General features: G+C 38.2%; 1 protein-coding gene across 1 annotated transcript in view; it reads right to left on the bottom strand.

Moving 5' to 3' along the window:
• Positions 1 to 16,979, bottom strand: part of LOC104080850 (chromosome unknown open reading frame, human C11orf63) — an 18,924-nt gene extending 1,945 nt beyond the window's left edge. The window contains exons 1-8 of the mRNA XM_009583377.1: positions 16,642 to 16,979; positions 13,190 to 13,688; positions 9,104 to 9,214; positions 6,194 to 6,493; positions 5,841 to 6,097; positions 4,776 to 5,061; positions 2,775 to 2,855; positions 1,386 to 1,511 (exon numbers count right to left, since the gene is read on the bottom strand). Of these exons, the coding sequence (XP_009581672.1) occupies positions 1,386 to 1,511; positions 2,775 to 2,855; positions 4,776 to 5,061; positions 5,841 to 6,097; positions 6,194 to 6,493; positions 9,104 to 9,214; positions 13,190 to 13,688; positions 16,642 to 16,979 (1,998 nt within the window). The remainder of the gene's footprint in view (positions 1 to 1,385; positions 1,512 to 2,774; positions 2,856 to 4,775; positions 5,062 to 5,840; positions 6,098 to 6,193; positions 6,494 to 9,103; positions 9,215 to 13,189; positions 13,689 to 16,641) is intronic.
• Between the last annotated feature and the right edge of the window lie 970 nt (positions 16,980 to 17,949).

Genomic DNA, 17,949 nt, shown 5'->3' on the forward strand with positions numbered 1-17,949 from the left:
TCTTCCGATTCTCTCCCCCATCCCACCTGAGGGGTGTGAGTGAGTGGCTGTGTGGTGCTTAGTTGCTGGCTGGGGTTAAACCACGACACTTTCAAAATTAAAAAGAAAAACGTGAGTACTCAAGCTGTTGTTCTAGATCTGACATGTCTCACCGAAGCTGAGCAGGGCCATGCTGAAAGAGGAATGCAAAGCAGATACCTGTAAGAGTATCAAATAGTACAGAATGATGTATGGAACCTGAAAGCTGTCTTGCAGAGGGAATGGAAACATAATTACAGAAATCCTGAAACTGACGGAGCCGTGGTTTAACCTGGGACATTTTTTGGTGTCTGTGTTTCAGTCGCATGTATTTGGAAACACCTGTTATGTCTCAAGTGGAAGTTGCATTATCTCACGTTCTTGGTGAAAGTGTCTGGGAAGCCTTCTGAAGGAATCCAAAGCTCTTTTGACATCCAAAGAACGCAGTTTCATCTCTTTGTTGTTTATGTGAGGTTTGGAAATAAATGCAAGTAACTGAGGAATTCAACTGATACTAAACTCCAAAACTTTCTTCCTGAAGCATGCAGTTCTCATTCATCACCTTGAAGAAACACCTGGTAGCATGCTTTCAGCACCAGGCAGGTGAGCTCCTGCAGAACTGATTGGATAAAGTATATGCTATTTCCAGAGCTTTATTACCTCCTGCAATAGGGAAAAAGTGCTCCCTTTGTTTGTTTATGTATGCCACTGGCATGTTGTCAGTCGTTGCTCATTTGGGCTATTTTTGAAGGCCAGTGAAGGCTAAAGTAATGTTGTATGGGCTTGAAAAATAAGACCAATTACTGTAGCTATGCAACTGAAGTGAAAAGAGTTTGAGAGTGAGACAGACAGGCAGGTGGATAATAGACTAGCAAGAGGATATCTGTGGTCCGTTAGAAGAGTGCACTCTGCAGTAGTGTGGCCTCTACCGCTGATGTGAAGCAGAGCATGTGCTGCAGTGGGTAATGTTCCTAGGGGCGTCCCACTCTCCTTTATTCCCACCCTTTCCCCAGGAAAACATCACTGGCTGTTTAAGCCAAGTTGAGTGCTGGTAGCTTGGATGGAGTACTGCTCTGTTTCCACTTGGTACACTCTCATGAAGAGCAAGGCAGGTGCATGGACTAAGAACTGCTGTTGGAAAAGAAATCAGCAACTCTTGGCATACATCTACAGCCATAACAGAATAGATGCACAGATGAGCACTTGCCAGGATCCCATGACAGTAGAAGTCCTTAGAGTTGTTAAAAGGAAAATCAAAATGGAGAAACTATTTTAGCCTACCGTGAGTTAAATTTATGCTTTTCGTTTTCTTTGTGCAAAGTCCAGAATCTCTCCCTGCACGCATTTTAAAGGGACTCTGTTCTTACCTTCTGTCTTGACACTGAAGATACATCCTGGGGTTTTGTAGGTAACCTCTGGACCAAAGCAATGCTTTTCATATTGTGTTCCTTAATTTGCTTTGCATATTCCTTTTGTTGCTTTACTTTCTCTTTCTGACAGAAGGGAAAAAGTGTATGGTTAATTAAATGTCTCAGTAGATCCATCAATGAAACACTTTTTCCACTGGAGTCTTCCATTTACACCTCTGTTGCTGTTTAACCTGGCTATGCTATTGATCATTCCTCAGCAGAACACAACAGGAAATCCTGATAAATGGCACAGCTTTTTTAGTCACTCTTCATTTTTAAGAGCTTTTTCTTGGACCGTATCGAGGATAGAACTCAACAGAAATGATGACAGATGCATCTTTATTCTGAACATTTCAAAATATCTGTTCGGTTCTAAAATGGCTGTGCTAATTTCTGCCAGCTTTTGCAATGACTTTTAAAACCTCTGTACTTACTTTTAAGGGCCTAAATGACATGTTTTATTTACTTAACTGATATTCTGTGTCTTTAGATTTCCAGCAATTCATTATGCTCAAATTCAGCACTCTACCTTGCCCCTGTTATCAGCCAGTGTCAATTATTTCCTTTCAATGCAATGATACCCCAGTGACATGCCAGGTTCCAGAAGTGTTATGATGGTGTTAAAAACGCACAGAGTCCTGGGCTATGCACCACTCTGTCCATTCCAATTTCAGATCTCTAATCTGTTTCATTTATGGCAAGGAGGAAGAAAATACAGGGGCTTCTCAATGACTCCAAAAGGATGATTATTTTATCATTTTTCCTTCCTGCTGTCCTACAATGTTTCTATAAAGAATGCCATATAAAGCACCTGTTGTCAGATTAATAGGGTCTCAAAGCATGCAGGATGGAGTTTGCAGCACCCTAGATATACAGCTGCTACCAGACCCTCATTATCAGCAGAGAACAAGTCAAATGATACCAATTGTTCAGATACTTGTTCTGAACAATCTGTCTCCATTTCCATTGCATCCAGCTATTTTCTTCTTGTGTTTACACAACTTCTTCTTTTACTTCCACTTTGAAGGTTAGGCAAACTTTCTACACTGGGAATGACAATGCAACTCAGTCACATGAGTGTGTAATTTACTGATGTGCAATTAGCCCTGTTGAATTCTGTGAACTACTCCCTGTTTCTGGAACTACAAAATTAGAGGGTTAAAATTATCCACAATAGTTGTCTTTCCTTCTATTTAAATCTCCCCTTAGGATCTCAAGCTAGAGTCAAGGACATAAAGTACCAGACAAACATAAGTTGCTTCTCAGCAGTGATTTTGTTGCCATTCTCCCCTGCCTAAGTTTACTTTGCACAACTGAAAAGTAGATCATGTAATAGGGACCACTTACTTTCTCTTTGATTGCTTCATAGTCAGGTCCAAGGCCTCCAAGCTTCACATTCAGATTTATGTAGGCTTTTGAGCTACATGGCTGAAAAACAAACAGCAGTGACAGATTTTCCTTTATATGATTTCACAGAGAGCATAATTAAAGCAAGTCTTGTAGCAGACAGCCAAGATAAGAGCAGGATTCAACTTGTGGTCTCAAGTCTTACCTCTGGCATGTCTCATTTTAAGGATTGTAAGCGACCAAAAAGACTGAGTTAATTGCACAAATCAAATTACACTGTATTTCCTTTGAATCTAGGTGGGTAATTGCCAATCATCCAAATCACAAAGCAATACTTTCTCAGTCAAAAATGATCTTTTGTGAGCTTTATTTTTAAACAGCTTAAAGTGACCCATTTGACTGTTACTAGAATGAAACTCCAAAGAAACTGTTGAAAGAGAAGCAGATAAAAGTACCTGATTTTGGTGGTAAAAAAATTAGGCAAATGTGACTAGTAATAGTAACCTTTCTTTGTTCTCAAAACTGCAATGGAAAATTGTTCACAGACAGTTGAAAAATACATGTCTTGCAGCACAGCAAAAGCTTTACAAGTGCATAGGGAAGACAGAAGATGAGTGATGGGTGATGCCATTTCACGACGTTACTACAAAGACCCCAATACTTCCAGAATCTTTTTAATCTCTTTCAAGAACACTAGATTAATTTTTAGAAGTGGCCTACCTTTTAAAAACTTGTCAGTGGAAACTCATTATGATCAGCTCTGTAGTAATTTCAGTCACAGAGTAATGCAGAAACACCAAGAAATTTCTATATGCAAATAAAATGTGCATTTCTTCAAAGGACATGTTGAAATTAAACTCAACTGCAGAGAAACTAATTCTATGCACTGAATTTTCTATTTGATGTTTCTTTGTGTCAGTTATCCCTATTCTTTTGTGATATATTTACATCTAACTTTTATTTTAAGATACTGTGAAGAGTTAATCATTTAGCTGTCTCCAACAAAATAAGGGTTTTCTCACTTCATGCGATGAGTATGACTGCATTTGTTTATTAGGAAAAGCTGGATTTTTCTGTGAGACATAAACAGTCTTATTCTCTGTGGCATTCTTCACATATGAAGCATGAGAAAGCCACTGAAAATACAGGACAGAAATAATGGTTTGAACTCAGGGGAACAGAAAGGGAAGGAAACCTGCCCTTCAGTTACTATCATAATCCAGCTAATTCTTCTTAGAGGCATTCAAGCAGCAATATACAAACTGCCTCCTAGACGAAACAGATGAGTAATTATTCCAGCTTAGTTTATCTGCCCTGAGACTTGGAGCTAACTTCTTAAACATTTAATTTGTCATGGACACACAGGGATATCTCTATGCTGTTCCACTGCATCTGTGTTAACTGGTTACAGTATGAAACTGGACACACAGAAAAGACAAAAAGAACCAAGTTTTTATAAGGACCAAAATGGGATCATCAGGAGACTTGTAATAATGTTTATGCCGTTAGCTTTACAAATCCTCTAAGTTTGTTGTTCTTCGGTTTGACTCCCTTGGAAACCAAGAGATTTGAGTTGGATAGCAAATGAGCATGACCAGGATAATGGTTTGCTCAGATCTGAGGCCTGGCTACCTGCTGCTTTATACAAACAGCTTTATTCTAAATCATTTTATCATTGGTTAACTTAAAGGACAAACACTACTCTGTGTGTTCTTAGAACTAATCAAGACTGAAAGTGACATAGGGAGAGGTGGTGGTGGTGAACAGCCTTGCTCTTTAGACTAAAATGATTTTAGCGTCTGTTTCCACCTTTGTTCCTTGGGTTTTAATGCTCTGGGCAAGTCAGTATGTGTCAATGTGCTCTCTGTAACAATGAAATATTTCTCAGTCCCCGTTCCTTTTTTTTTTTTGGTGAAGATCTTTGGATTATTAAGAAAAAAAACATTAATCAGAGGGGGAAATAGAAATGTAAAACCATCCAACCCACATCTATTTGCTTACCTTCTTGCTGACTTTAGGCTGTTTTTGCTTTTCCATTTGCATGAGATATCCTTCTGAGTTGCTTCGGCTTATTTTCACTTGATTTCCTTCACCGCTCTCTGGATCTACCTCTGAACCACTTTCTACCTGTGGGATTATAGGTGGAAGTAGGCTGAACAAGTGCCTGTCAGCTAAGTGAGCTTCTGTCAACTGAGTGATTTCCTGGTGATGTCGCTCCATCGTTTGTGTACATTGGGAGGTTGTACAAGGGGCTGTTGATGAACTGTGAACAGAAGATTGAGAAGGCCTCAAAAAAGAAAGAGGGGGGAAAATAAGAATCTTCATTTGTATATAGCAGATAGCTCAACTAGCAATCTGTACATGGAATGATCCTTGCTCACAGAATATACGGGGAACACGAAGATGGAAAGATGGGTATTTCACAATGACTGACTTTGTTTGCACCCAAGTGTATGGAAACTGTTTAAAATGAATGGAAAAAATTATAGATAGGGAAACTTTCAGCCTGATGCAAAGCTAGCTTAAGCCAATGAAAACTGCCTTTGAAAATGGCTTTGGATTGGGCCTGCTGAGTACTGAAAGAATTAATTGTCTATGTGAAATAAAACCTTCAGTTTTATCAAGGCAGGTGAAATTCTACATAACTAAGGATTTTCATGCCCTTCCCCATGTGTAGCGAGCCAGAATTGGCACTGGAATGACTGGATATTCACTCTGGAAGGCAAGTTTTGATATAACTCTATGCAGCTAACAGTGGACTTAGTTTACGCACAGTGCTCTTTGCTATCTATTTCTCAAACTTCACCTTCTAGACTTTCAGAAGGAAACTTTTAATTGTGGAAAATTCTATATGCAAGAAAACCTGGAGTACAAAACTGTCCTTTTCCAATAACATATTTAAAAATCAATAGTTATAATGAATCTTAAGTTAGCAGTAATCTATAGTGGCAGGTTTGTAGGAAAATAATTTTATACTTTGGAGCTTAAAACATTTTCTTGTGCATTTCTATTTTTTCTGGGCATCATAGTGTTATGATAATACTGTTTCAACACTTATATCCTTACCATAAACTACTGATAGCATAGTTCTGATACCTTTTATCCACACAAATGTGTCTTTTGCAATCCTGAAGTGACACTTGATCCTTCACCAATTCTTGAAAATTGGCATTAAAAGTAGATGAAATATTCCTCTGTTTTGGATGTGCTTGACCATTGGTACTGTTATCTCTTGCAAAAAGCTGCACAGTGGCATGGTTGTATAAATGTTGCTGGTCATGTGGAAGTCCATTTGGAGACTCATGCTGGTATTTCTTCTTCTCCTTGCTGGTATATGCTGGAGATACAACCTCTGCTGGGTTAAATTTATGTAATGTTGAATGAAAAGGATAGATAGATGTGATAAAATCCTGATTGACAAAATGTCTTGAATTTGGGAAATCATTTAAGCAAGTATCTGAATTTTCTGCTGTATTAGTGTCAGGGCCAATAGAAGGACTTGGATACAGCCATTTCTGCAGTGCGCTGCTGTTGTCTTGCTCCACTGCCTGCATGGGAGCAGTCTGAAATTCTGATATTCGGTGGTATCTCTGGTGCGAAGACTTTGGTTCTGCTGATCTTCCTGGTGGTTGTTGGCTATCACTCCTTGGGAAAGCTCTCCCTTTGAGATTCTGGTTGGATTTTATTTTATTTCTCTGGGAGGACTTATTTTGGTGATCCTAAAACAAGTTATTAAAAACAAGTTATTAAAAGTGGGGTGAATTTCAGTAGTTGCTATTTTATATGTTCATTAAGATCAACAATATACAAGTGTATGGGTAAGTTTGCCTGTCACAATGCCTTTCATGTAGCTATTTCTTAGAATTCTACAAACTAACTGATTAACTGATGTTTTGACTAGATTACATCCTGTTCTATGATTCAATTCAGGACAACATTCTTATTTTACACAGCCCTTAAATAGCTGTGCAGGTTACAACTAAGCTGAGTTCTGAACATGCACTGAACTTTGAACATGTGTTGATGTGGTGCCTTGAACAGGCCTGAACAGGCTGGAGTGCATAATCATCTGTCCCTTTAAAAATCAGAGATGTGTGGAGCCAGCCACCCCTGTTTAATGTACACTCACAACTAGAAAAAGGTTATAACAATGTTTTATACAGCTGAATGAGTATCGTGATGGAAATCAGTTTTAAAAGTGAGCTCTTAGCAGAGAGTGAAGTGTAAAAGGAAAAGCATCTGTGTCCTGAAGACTAGGTATAGAGAACAGTCTTTCTTTGTGGCATTTGTAAAGCTTCGGGTTTGGGGTTTTTGAATTAACAAAACTTGTCCTTATAGAAGGGCCCTTAAAGAGACCTACGTATGGTATTAATCCTTCACGACTATGATAACAGTTCTTTAACGTACTGATAATGAGTTAGGCCAGTTCGCACAAGTTTGATTAGACCCACCAAAATCACTCTGTGCTGCTTGTATCTAACCCTGACTCAGTAAATTATGCTCGTGGCTAGACCAGGTGATGGCCTGGCTAGACTTAATCCAAAATTAAAATATGTAGGAACCCCTAGTCAAGAACAGAAGCACAGATGCCATTCAGGTGCTGCACAGACAATGCGTAATACTGCATCAAAACTTGCTTAGTGGCCTGAGACAAATTCTGAAGCAGAACACTATAAAAATGGTTCCTTACAGATGCAGAGCACATCTAAGAAATTATGCTGTGGTAAATATGGAATAAGGGAGTTTTATCTGAATGAGGTGCAAAAATAGGTGCCCTTAAATGCACGGGACTACTTGTTTCTAATCCTGTAGACAAGTGGTAGCTCACTGTCAAGCATCTGGGGAAAATGTTTCAAAAATCAAATCAGTTCTTGGTTTTTATCCTCTAATGAAAGTAAACTGTACTAAATTTCAGGAAAAAATGGCTATATACACACTATTAGACTGGTCCACAGTAGAAACAGACTAATGTCAATGATTTAAATTATTTCATTTCTAAACCAAGCACTCCTCCCTGCCCTGTATCCTGCAAAACATTACCCAAATGATAAGAAACAATTTAAGAATCTAAGCACACCAGGACTACTGTCTTGAGCTAAACTGACATACTCTAAAATCTGGAGTTTATTTAAGATTTATCACTTTCCAATTACAGCATCAGGTGTTGCCCATTTTGAGGAAAGACATGGCTTTCCTTCTAAGGAATATACAAATCCATTCTCAGTCCATTTAATCTTTGTCAGTGCTAAAATCCTCCATTTCATCCTCCTGTCTCTCTAGGGTTCTTTTGTTAGCAACACTTGCAGTAACTACATAGCATATGCACTCACAATAACTACTTAATGGTAGGTATTAAATCCACATATAGAGCAGAATGTTTTGGCGAAAGCTTTAGCACTGGGGGATCCTGACTCCTGGTGCCAAGATGATGATTTGTTAGCTCGACCTCTGCTGTAACGATTAATGTTCTGGCATACTATGCCACTGGTGGAAAGCGTGAACTGCTGCCAAACTGGGATCAGGCCAATGTTTTCCCATTTAAACAGAATGAGGAGCCCTGTAAAATACCTCCTTCATGCTGAAATTCCATATATAAAGCACATCTCTCACAATGAACAGCACCATAAAATCTTGTTTGTCCTTTACAGAAGTGCAGCTTCCAGTCTTAAGTAAACAGCGGGGAATTTAAACAGTCTGCCTGAATTGCTTCAAATACTTGTAATAGAAAGAGAGTAACTAGGTTTGCCAATAATAATTCCAGTTGGCTTGAAGTTCTGGTTCTGAAGTTCTTGGTTTTTCATCAGTGATGATAACCTGGTCTCTTTTATTGCGCCAAAGACTATCCCATTGCATTGGTAAGAAAGATCAGCATAAAACAGATCTATAGACTTATGTGTACAGAGGAGGTCAGTGCAACTTTTTCTACTTGTAACATTTTCTGTTTTATGGTAAGCCCTTGATGTTCACGGGGATTTTAGGGGACAAGTAATGCAACAGTAGTTAACTTCTAGCTCAGAATCCTCATGAACCATCAAACATGACCATGTACTAGTTTGCACTTTTACATTATTATCAACCCAATAATGTCCTTAATAGAAAAGATTATTTGACTCAGCATTTCTTGGGATTTGGGATCTATTTTGATTTAAAATCATTCGGTACATAAAGCAGCATATGCATTAAATTTTGGTGATTATCTACTGGTATATATCTAAGGATTTATTGTCAGTAATTGGTACTTTAAAAGTAATGAGATTACAGGTTTAAATATTCAAACTTCAATGCTTTTATATATATATTTCAATTATCATGTTCTATCAAAAAGGAACCTTGAGCTGCTGTGCTTTCAGGTACCATTTGTCTTCAGGCTCCATTTTCACAGTCTGGAATGGTAGGACACTCTGAACTGGTTCCTCATCGACAGTTTTAGGATCTGTAAGCTAAAAACCAAAAATATTTATGGCCACAGCCCACCTAGATGAAAGGATTTAAAAGTCTTGGGGAAAGAATGAGAAATAATTTGCCTCCTATTAAAGCTACAATGCTAAAGTTAGGCATTATATAATAGATAACAAGAAAATGAACGGCTAAAAGAGAAAATGAAAAAGAAGGAAAAAAAACAATTAATAGTGGTGTGGTAGTAGGGAGTATTCCTTGTACTTTTAAGAAGGGAGGAAAAGAAAATTGCAGAAAGTATGCAGCACAGAAACCTACTTGTAACTCTCAAATGTCTCTATAAGAGCCAGTGGATGTACCTAATAACAGAAAAGCAACTAGACAATCACCATCGTCCAAGCAATCAGCCAGTGTACCAAGATATTAATGGATGACACATACCATAGCAAAGTCTTGAACAACAAGAGTCATGCAGAAAAAGATGGCAAAATATAGTAATATTGGTAGAAAAGTACAAGGAGCAGCTGCAGAAATAAAACATCTAATACACATAGGCTGGCAACAATATCAAACAGCTTGTGCAAAATAGCAAGCCCGCAAACAAGAACATCATCTTCACATGGCCACAGTCGTGGTATCACGATGGCTGGAAATCAAATTTGAGCAATTTTTTGAGGGTGGTTGCTGGCATTACAGATTTCAAAGCCAAGAGATATCCTCATAAATACGGCAATAATGAAATTTTTTCTTGAAAGCATCAATTTTTTTTTTCCCAATCTATACAACTTCACAAAACCCAATGTTTTCTATTTTTTATTTATACTTGTGTTGTCCCAAACTATCCTGCTAAGTACTATAGTAGGTGTGACCTCAATTAAGTGTGCAGTTAGGCAGTCTCACTGTAAAGAGACTACAGCTAACTAAGTGCTGGACTCATGCATGTGGTAGAAGTACCTACGCACCACTACAGAGTGACACTGGCTAACACAGGAGAACTTGCGCTGAGGAGATATTTGTGACCAAGAGAATTATTAACTGAAAATCAAAATTTCATTAACTGAAATCAGCGTGAAGGAAATGTTAAATCCTTCTGGGGAGCTGAGCTTCTCATCTTTGGGGGTGAGAGATTAGGACAACTACGAAAAGGTAGGTAGGGTCTACTGCTGAGTTTTCAGGTGATCTCATTGCTCCAAATGGCGACGCAGATTCTATTAGTTGTGACTAGAAAAGTTCACAAATTAAAAGTTACCACACAGGTTTTCTGAACTGTGAATAGATACAGCTTTGCAGTCAGTAAGATGTTTTTGGTGGAACCAACAGACTCACTGTATTGATAGTTTACTGGACAGGTAAAGCATACTTCTACATTATCTCTTTGAAAGAGGAACAGGACACAACCTCTGCCAGCATTTTTTGTGAACTATTCTATTAATACCAATCAAATTGAGAAAATGATCAAATGAAATTGCATTTTGAGCATCATAAGCTGTGTAATGCCTATTCTGTTAAATTGAGGCCCATAATTGCTTCTCTACTGAAAAGATACAACAAAGACAGCAATCATGGCATGTCATTATCCCAGACTAGAAAACCGGCCTTTGCAGTGAGGACTTCAAAGGCTTGTGGTTCTCGAATTGCATTTGGCTGCTATTGTTGAAGCGCAGGCAATCTTGATTAGGTGTTTACACTGAGGTAAGGCGCAGTGCACAGAGAGTCTGAGTGCCTTGGTCTAGAGCCATTAAAAAATTGTACATTATGTTCCTTGCTTTGAAGTAAGGGGCTTGTAGGTAGGAAAGCAACTCATATTGAGTACAGCTGAGCTAGATTGGGCCACTGCTTCTCTCTCTTTCTCTCTCTCTCTCTCTCTCTCTCTCAAAGAAACTCATCATCAGGTTCTTAAAGAATCAGGCAACACTGCAAAGAACTTGATGCTTTATAAAATGCTATGTAAATTAGTAAATACACAGATCAACACACATTTATGGTATGTTTTGGTACATACAGCCTGCTGTCTGTATGCACAGAGATAACAGCTGTAAATCTTCCAAGAATGAGGCTGCAAATATTTTACCTATCGTTATGGCAGTTGAAAAAAGCTGTACGCAAAGTACTTACTTCAATATAAACACTATTTCACTACCACACTACCTGACAGCCAACAGCGATTGTATCAATAAAAACAGCTTCAACATCCTGCAAAGCTCAAAATAATCCAGTTTAGGAAAAAAGAGTATTCAGAACATGTTTGATCGCCACAGCAGAAGACATGTAGCTTGTCTGCTTCTTCGCATACTTGGTGTTTTTGCACTTTTTGGTACAGTTTTCCAGGTGAGGTGACCAAAATTGGCTCACGGGCCAGCTCTGGTCAACAAGATGCTTCCGTCAGGCCTTCTTTCACCCCCTTCAACTAGATGGAGCAATGGATGTCTCAATTAAGAACAAGAAAGGCAAGCACTTCTTCCTATGCCTATCCCTGGCAAATACAAAGCTAGCTGACAGTAGGTGGTGATGCTGCTGCGGCTGTATCAACTTGTTGAGGCAAAACCCACACCTTTCTACACACATGCTGCCTGGCTCCTGCTATGTCACAGCTGCGCTGTCCCCATGGCTACTTCAGCAAGGTAATCTTAGAACATAGCCCTGATTTTAACAGATTTTTTTTTCTATTACATATCTTTGAATAGTGTCTGCACAATGAAGTCCTGATCCCTGGCTTCAATACTTACATATGAAACATTTTCAGAATTCCCCAAATAGTAAACATAATCATATCAACACAGCTTTAATTAGCATCAATCTACACCAATTATTTTTACCATCAAGCAAATTATAACTGAAAAAAACAAGTGCTCTTAATAGCTCTGCGAGAAAAAAGCTTGTCCACCGTTACACTCATTGTAATGTAGTCAGCAGATGCCCTCTAGTGTTGTGTCAACTGTTCATTAGCCTTAGAAAATGTGTCACTTGAAGCAGAAAGTCTCTGTAGTTTTGCAAGTTAAGAATTTTCTGTGCTACAACTCGTGGAGTGATTCAGTGACTCCCACCTTCCCATTATGCATAATCAGTAGCAAGTAAAAGCAACAAACTCATGTATAATCGTTCATTAGGAACTGTAATTACATTTCCACTTAATCCTTAATACAAGTTGTCTGACATTTTGCAGTCAATCATAAAAAAGCTAGGCACCTCAAATCCAAGTACTGTACATGACTAGTATCTGCTGACTGATTTCAAATAGAAGGTTTGGTCTGGCTAAGAAAGCAAGTAGGGAGAAAGGGTTGTCTCACCACCCAAATCTGACACATATTTCTTGGATAATCCTACATGTGTGGCCCTAAATGACAGTAATAAGCAAGAGCGTGCATGGTCCTTTAAAGCAGTGTGACCACAATATGTTTTCTGTTTCTCAAACTCAATTGTAACTTCACATATTTTTTTTGTTATGATCAATGCAGGTGGAAAAACACTAACACAGCTTTTTAAGCCAAATGGTGACATCAAGGTTTCCTACTGCAGCTAAAAAATTGTGAGTGTTCTGCTATTAGAAGCAATTTGCATTTGCTGCATTGAGCAAAACAGAGAATATGCTATTAGCAGAGATAATCATTACCAAATTCGTGTTGGCTAAGCAGAGAAAAATCAGATGCAGCAAAAAAAGAACCACTGATAAGGTGCAATGTAGATCCCATAGGAAGGAAGACAGCATTTCTTTAGCATAAAGATTAAAAACTAGTGAGAGATCACCTCTGTGACCATGTAGACATGCTTCATGGCCAAGAATATACATAGCTTAACTAGGTTTGTAACAAGGCAATCACTGGGATTGTGAGTAACTGAGGACTTGTCAATTATTCCATAAAGGGTGATCAAGATTCTCGTTGGAAATCATAAATTATCAGTTGCAGGATAGATTGTAAATCTACTTACCTCCTCTGCAAACCTGATCATGCAGCTATTCCATTTTAACACCAGACAGTCCTCAGTTTATACCAATTAGAAAACATGTAAAAGTTACCCACCTGCTCTTGAAGAACTTCTTGCTTTTTATTGTGTAATTGAAGATAGGAATTTGTCTTTTCTGAACGTAATCCTAAAGTCCGTTTATTTTTTTCCACAAAATCTTTTTTTGCTCTTTGTGGTCGATCTTCTTGAATCTGAAGAGAAAAAGCACTGCCGTATGTACTGGGACTATCTTTGAAATGACAGCCATCTGCAGATTCCTTCCATTTGGTATGTAGCCTAAAAGGTTCACTGCTGACCACAGCATTTGGTTCATGAAAGCTTAGAAATTCTGTACCAAACCCTGAGAATGAATCTTGTGACTTTGTCTCCTGTTGATTCTTTTCTTCTGGGGAGCCATTGGAATGGAGGTAAAATGAATCTTGTGAAACGTCCACGCTGCCTCCTCCAGCAACTTGACGTGCCTTTTCTGCCTCAGAAAATTCTGCTACCTCTTTTGTGTTCTTCCAATTAGGATTGTATCTTAGGCTGAAATATTTGTCCACAGACTGTTGTTTCCTATTTAAAAAAGAAACACAACATTATTTATATATAAATCATATAAATTCTGTATTATTTCAATGTGCAATTTGAGCCAACAAATGTCCTGCAAATATGGTCAACTGAATTTTCAGTGCATACAGTATGGCCATTTGTGGACTGGGATCAGAACAGTTTTATCAAACAGTTTTTTAGTAGAAAATTTAGGCAGGACCTCCTCTTCATTTTTAATTTTCATTATCAGTGAATGATAAATTGGCCTAACATTCAGATCACAGTAGAATACAGTCTTTATCCTAAATTTAGCATAGAAATCATAAGCACTAGTAGAATCAACTAAAAGATGAAATTATTGTAAGATATTGCTTCTGTTGTTTCCTCTAAAATGATGTAGCCTACAAAAGACAGTATGTGTTGCTCATTCTTCAAAGACTCTGCTGTGTGAAAGAAAAGTGATATTCCTAGTAAAATCCCTCTCAAATGTCAGTAGAACTGTCTGAGCAAGAATAGCCTACAGCTCTGTATTTTTATTCTCTCTTCTCATTCCTATGAAACATCATGATGTTTCAATAAAAAATTCTCTATAAAAGACTTAAAGTAACTTCTCATTAAAAACAGGCTGTCATTGAGATAAGAGTAGAAAAATATAAATCAGAAAGGTTTGTGGGTTTGGCTTTTTTTTTTTAACAGGTGTCCAAATTGTTGCTCTGAACTACATTTGTCATAAAGCAAACAAAGATGGTCTGCCTTAAACCATGGATGGTCTGCCTTAACCACAATTGATTCTGTTTATGATTTATGGTCTGATCCAACAGGACGAAAACCAACTGCAGGGGCCAAATACATACAAATTGGCTTCCAGGAGACGTGCGGGCAGTGGCAGGAATAAGGAGAGTGGGGAAAAAAGCTTTTAACACTGTTTTTTCTTAACTGGACCTGCAGTATAGTCCTGGTTTCTTGGATACTGACAAATGGTGAGCCTTTCAAAATGACATTTATAGGCACTGAAACCTGGTTGACTCTTCAGCCCCTATTAAAAGAAATATACTGATCTGCTGGATTCTCCAAACTGTGGCATGGTTAATTATATTAACATTTCCATAAATCATTTGTTCATCCTTTCTAAATTAGCCACATGCCTATGCCTATATTTCAAGTGGCTCCTAATAATAAAATAATCTGTTTCTCTAGCAATGCTTTTCATTTCAGGTAAGCATTGGTGCCGTGGTGTCCTGTATACGAGAGATTAGAAGATTTACATCGGTGAAAACATTATTATTCCTAGTTGTCATACACCACAGGTAAACAGAAATAGGTGACCATATTTTGAAATGAGTACAGAAATACGTGATATAATTGCACTGATTCAAATAACAGAGTATAATGCTAAAGAGTTCTATTGTGCTGAAATGTGTGCACAGCAGCTCAATTGTATTATGCAGGCCAGGTCACCGCATGGGAACAAAATGAGTGTGAAGAGCTCCTTCATCTCTAATCATCTGCAGACAAAAAGTGCACCTTTTATTTCTCCCCCCAACTTGATATAAAGGTTAGATGGACTCTGTACTCATCAACAAAAGTGTTGTATGTAGACAACAGATGCAGCATTTCCTCTTCAAATTCCGAGGTTAGTAATGGATGTAGAGAGGGGGTTTCATATGTATATGCTGTGATATTTGCTCCGGTTAATGGACTGTATTTGAGTACTTACTAGGCTAAGTTCAAACAAAATAAAATCAAATTTCCATTTAATGAAGAGCATCACATTCAGCACAGTATTCAGTCAAAAAAATTACTAAAAATTAGAGCATGTTTCTAGTACAATTAACATCATTTGCACTCACAATAAAATATTCAATAACTGACCATTTTGCCTGTTGAGGAGGTGAATAAAAGCATGCTATTAATCATTTAGCCTTCATTTGTTTGCCATTTTATTTTAAGTAGACAATTAAATTGAAACTGCACATTATTATTACTTCAGGTTTAATTTAATCCCTTTAAACTTGAGAATTATTCCCAATTTATACAGTGTTAAACCCTTTATGCACATGACAGCAAATTAAATTTTATTTTATGCACCAAGTAAACACTTTCTAAAGAATGTTTAAAGGTGACAGTAACCCTGAAAATTTTAATTTTAGATTTATACAGCTATAAGGACAAAACTGCATTTATTCAACCCACCAATTTTTGCCTCTAAGTTTTCTTACAGGAAGTGGCCTGGTTTGCTCAGGCCAGGTCTTTCTGTAAGGAACGAAAAGAGGATGTGTTGGTACCGGTCCTTGTTTTCTCTCTGGTCCTTTTCCACAGCCCAGCTCCAGAAACCTTCTAGCCCATGATCTCAGAGCTGCTGCACCACCTGAAGGTCTGACAGTTACATGGCAGTGGTTGCCTATTTGAGATGGTAGCCAGCACGTACTGCTAAATATTATAGTGCCTGGTCCATAGCCCATTACAGTCATTGGACTGCAGTTCTGGATCAAGTAGACAGGAATAAGAGGGGATCTACATATAATAGGCCTTTACCAAAAGAAACTGTAGTTAAACGCTCCCCCATTAGCTTAACCAGTAATGTTTAAGGGTAGTGGTTAGCATATATCTGTTCACCACTTCCTACCTTCTTGTCTGCCTGTTTTAGAGGCACCTAAATAGGCACGTAGCGTTCGCCTCTGTATGCAGTGTCTAGAACCAGTAACGTGGGGAGCCTATAAGGGTCTGTGAGGGATGTTTTCCTTTCCATCTTACTCTCCTACACTGGTGTTTTAGCCAATAAACAGTTGAGGCATAATAATTATGAATGTGGGTAAGATGAAACAGTACATCTTTGTGTGTAACTAAGTCCGTAGATGCTCTTAATAGCACTTTGGCAATATAAATTGGTCTTGAATATGTAATGTATATTCTGAGGAGCATAAGGTTTTAAAGGGTCAGAACTATTCTACTCATCTACTAAAATCCTATGCCTTACCTTCCATTACCATCATTCTTTTGCATTCCATTTGTATATTGATTTGTGTCATACTCAGCTCCTTCTTGTTCTTTTAGACTCATCTCCTCCAAGCTCTCTTCTAAGCTGTCACTCTCCAACTCATCAGAATACAGTCCTACCAGCTCTTCATTTTCACGAATCCGCTGCTGGAGTTCTAACTGATACTGTCTCTCCTGAACAAGGCTTTCAGAATCAGACTCTTGGGAGTCATGCAGACTTGAGGGAGAGCCCCCTTGGCTTATAGATGGCCTTTTCCAATTCGCAGGGTGGAAATCCGGTTGCATGAGTATGCTTTGGGGAAAATCTTTTTTACTCATTTTGCAAGCGTGTGGAAAAGAAACTGAAATACTTTGTATCTGAAGAATTCATTCCGTGTTTTGCACTGATGGTATACACTAGCCCTGTATTTGGAAAACATGAGAGCAAACATAAAAAGGTTTTTCACTCTACGATACTGATTATATTTGTTAAAAGCTGGAATTGGGGGTAGTATCATTGGCTTGGGCTCAGAATTTGATCTTCTACAGTTAAAACGATTCTTTAGTCTCAGCTGTTACATTGATTTTCATTTAAGCAGTTAAGGTCAAAGTCCCTATACAGCAAATGCATGACTTATTACTATGAAATCTACCTTAAACTGAAATATTAGTGGTAACAAAGCTAATCATGTATAAACAGTTTATGAAAAAGAAAATGAAGCTATGACAAAGCAACAAAATTTTATCTGTTAACTTCTGAGAGGTAAAGAAATTTTGTATGTTCTCTTTATTCAACTCTGTATCATCTTGATGAGTAAGTTATCAGCAAGAAAGTGTGTGTGTGACAGAAAAGAACGCAGTGAAAAGAACTGGAACACTTCTTAAAACAGAAAGTTTCTTTTCATTTGGTTGCATTTAAATGTTCCTAAGTCATTTACACCACCAGATACTTACAAGATAAAGTGTCTGGGAGGAAGGAAAAAGGCAGTGTTTTGTGAAGAAAGGTGCATTAGTCAGTTACAGTGCATACAGTGTGAACAATCAGTTTAAAGGTACACAGCGAGTTTCACTTTAGTACACTTCACTTACGACTGTTAAGATACGGAAATGCAAAATATAATTTCTAATTTTTCAGGGCTAGCACTGCTTGTCACATGCGAGTTTACCCTCCGGGAGGCCTTTTACACCCGGGCGGACACCTGTATCCACTGCTCCCGTCGCCGATCGCTGATGGGAGGTGGCTCACACCCTGCAGCCCGGAGAGGGAAGCCTGGCACCGGCAAGGAAGTTTTCGCTGGAAACCGCCTCT

Source organism: Fulmarus glacialis, unplaced genomic scaffold, assembly GCF_000690835.1.
Source record: "Fulmarus glacialis isolate BGI_N327 unplaced genomic scaffold, ASM69083v1 scaffold25928, whole genome shotgun sequence".
NCBI lineage: Eukaryota > Metazoa > Chordata > Aves > Procellariiformes > Procellariidae > Fulmarus > Fulmarus glacialis.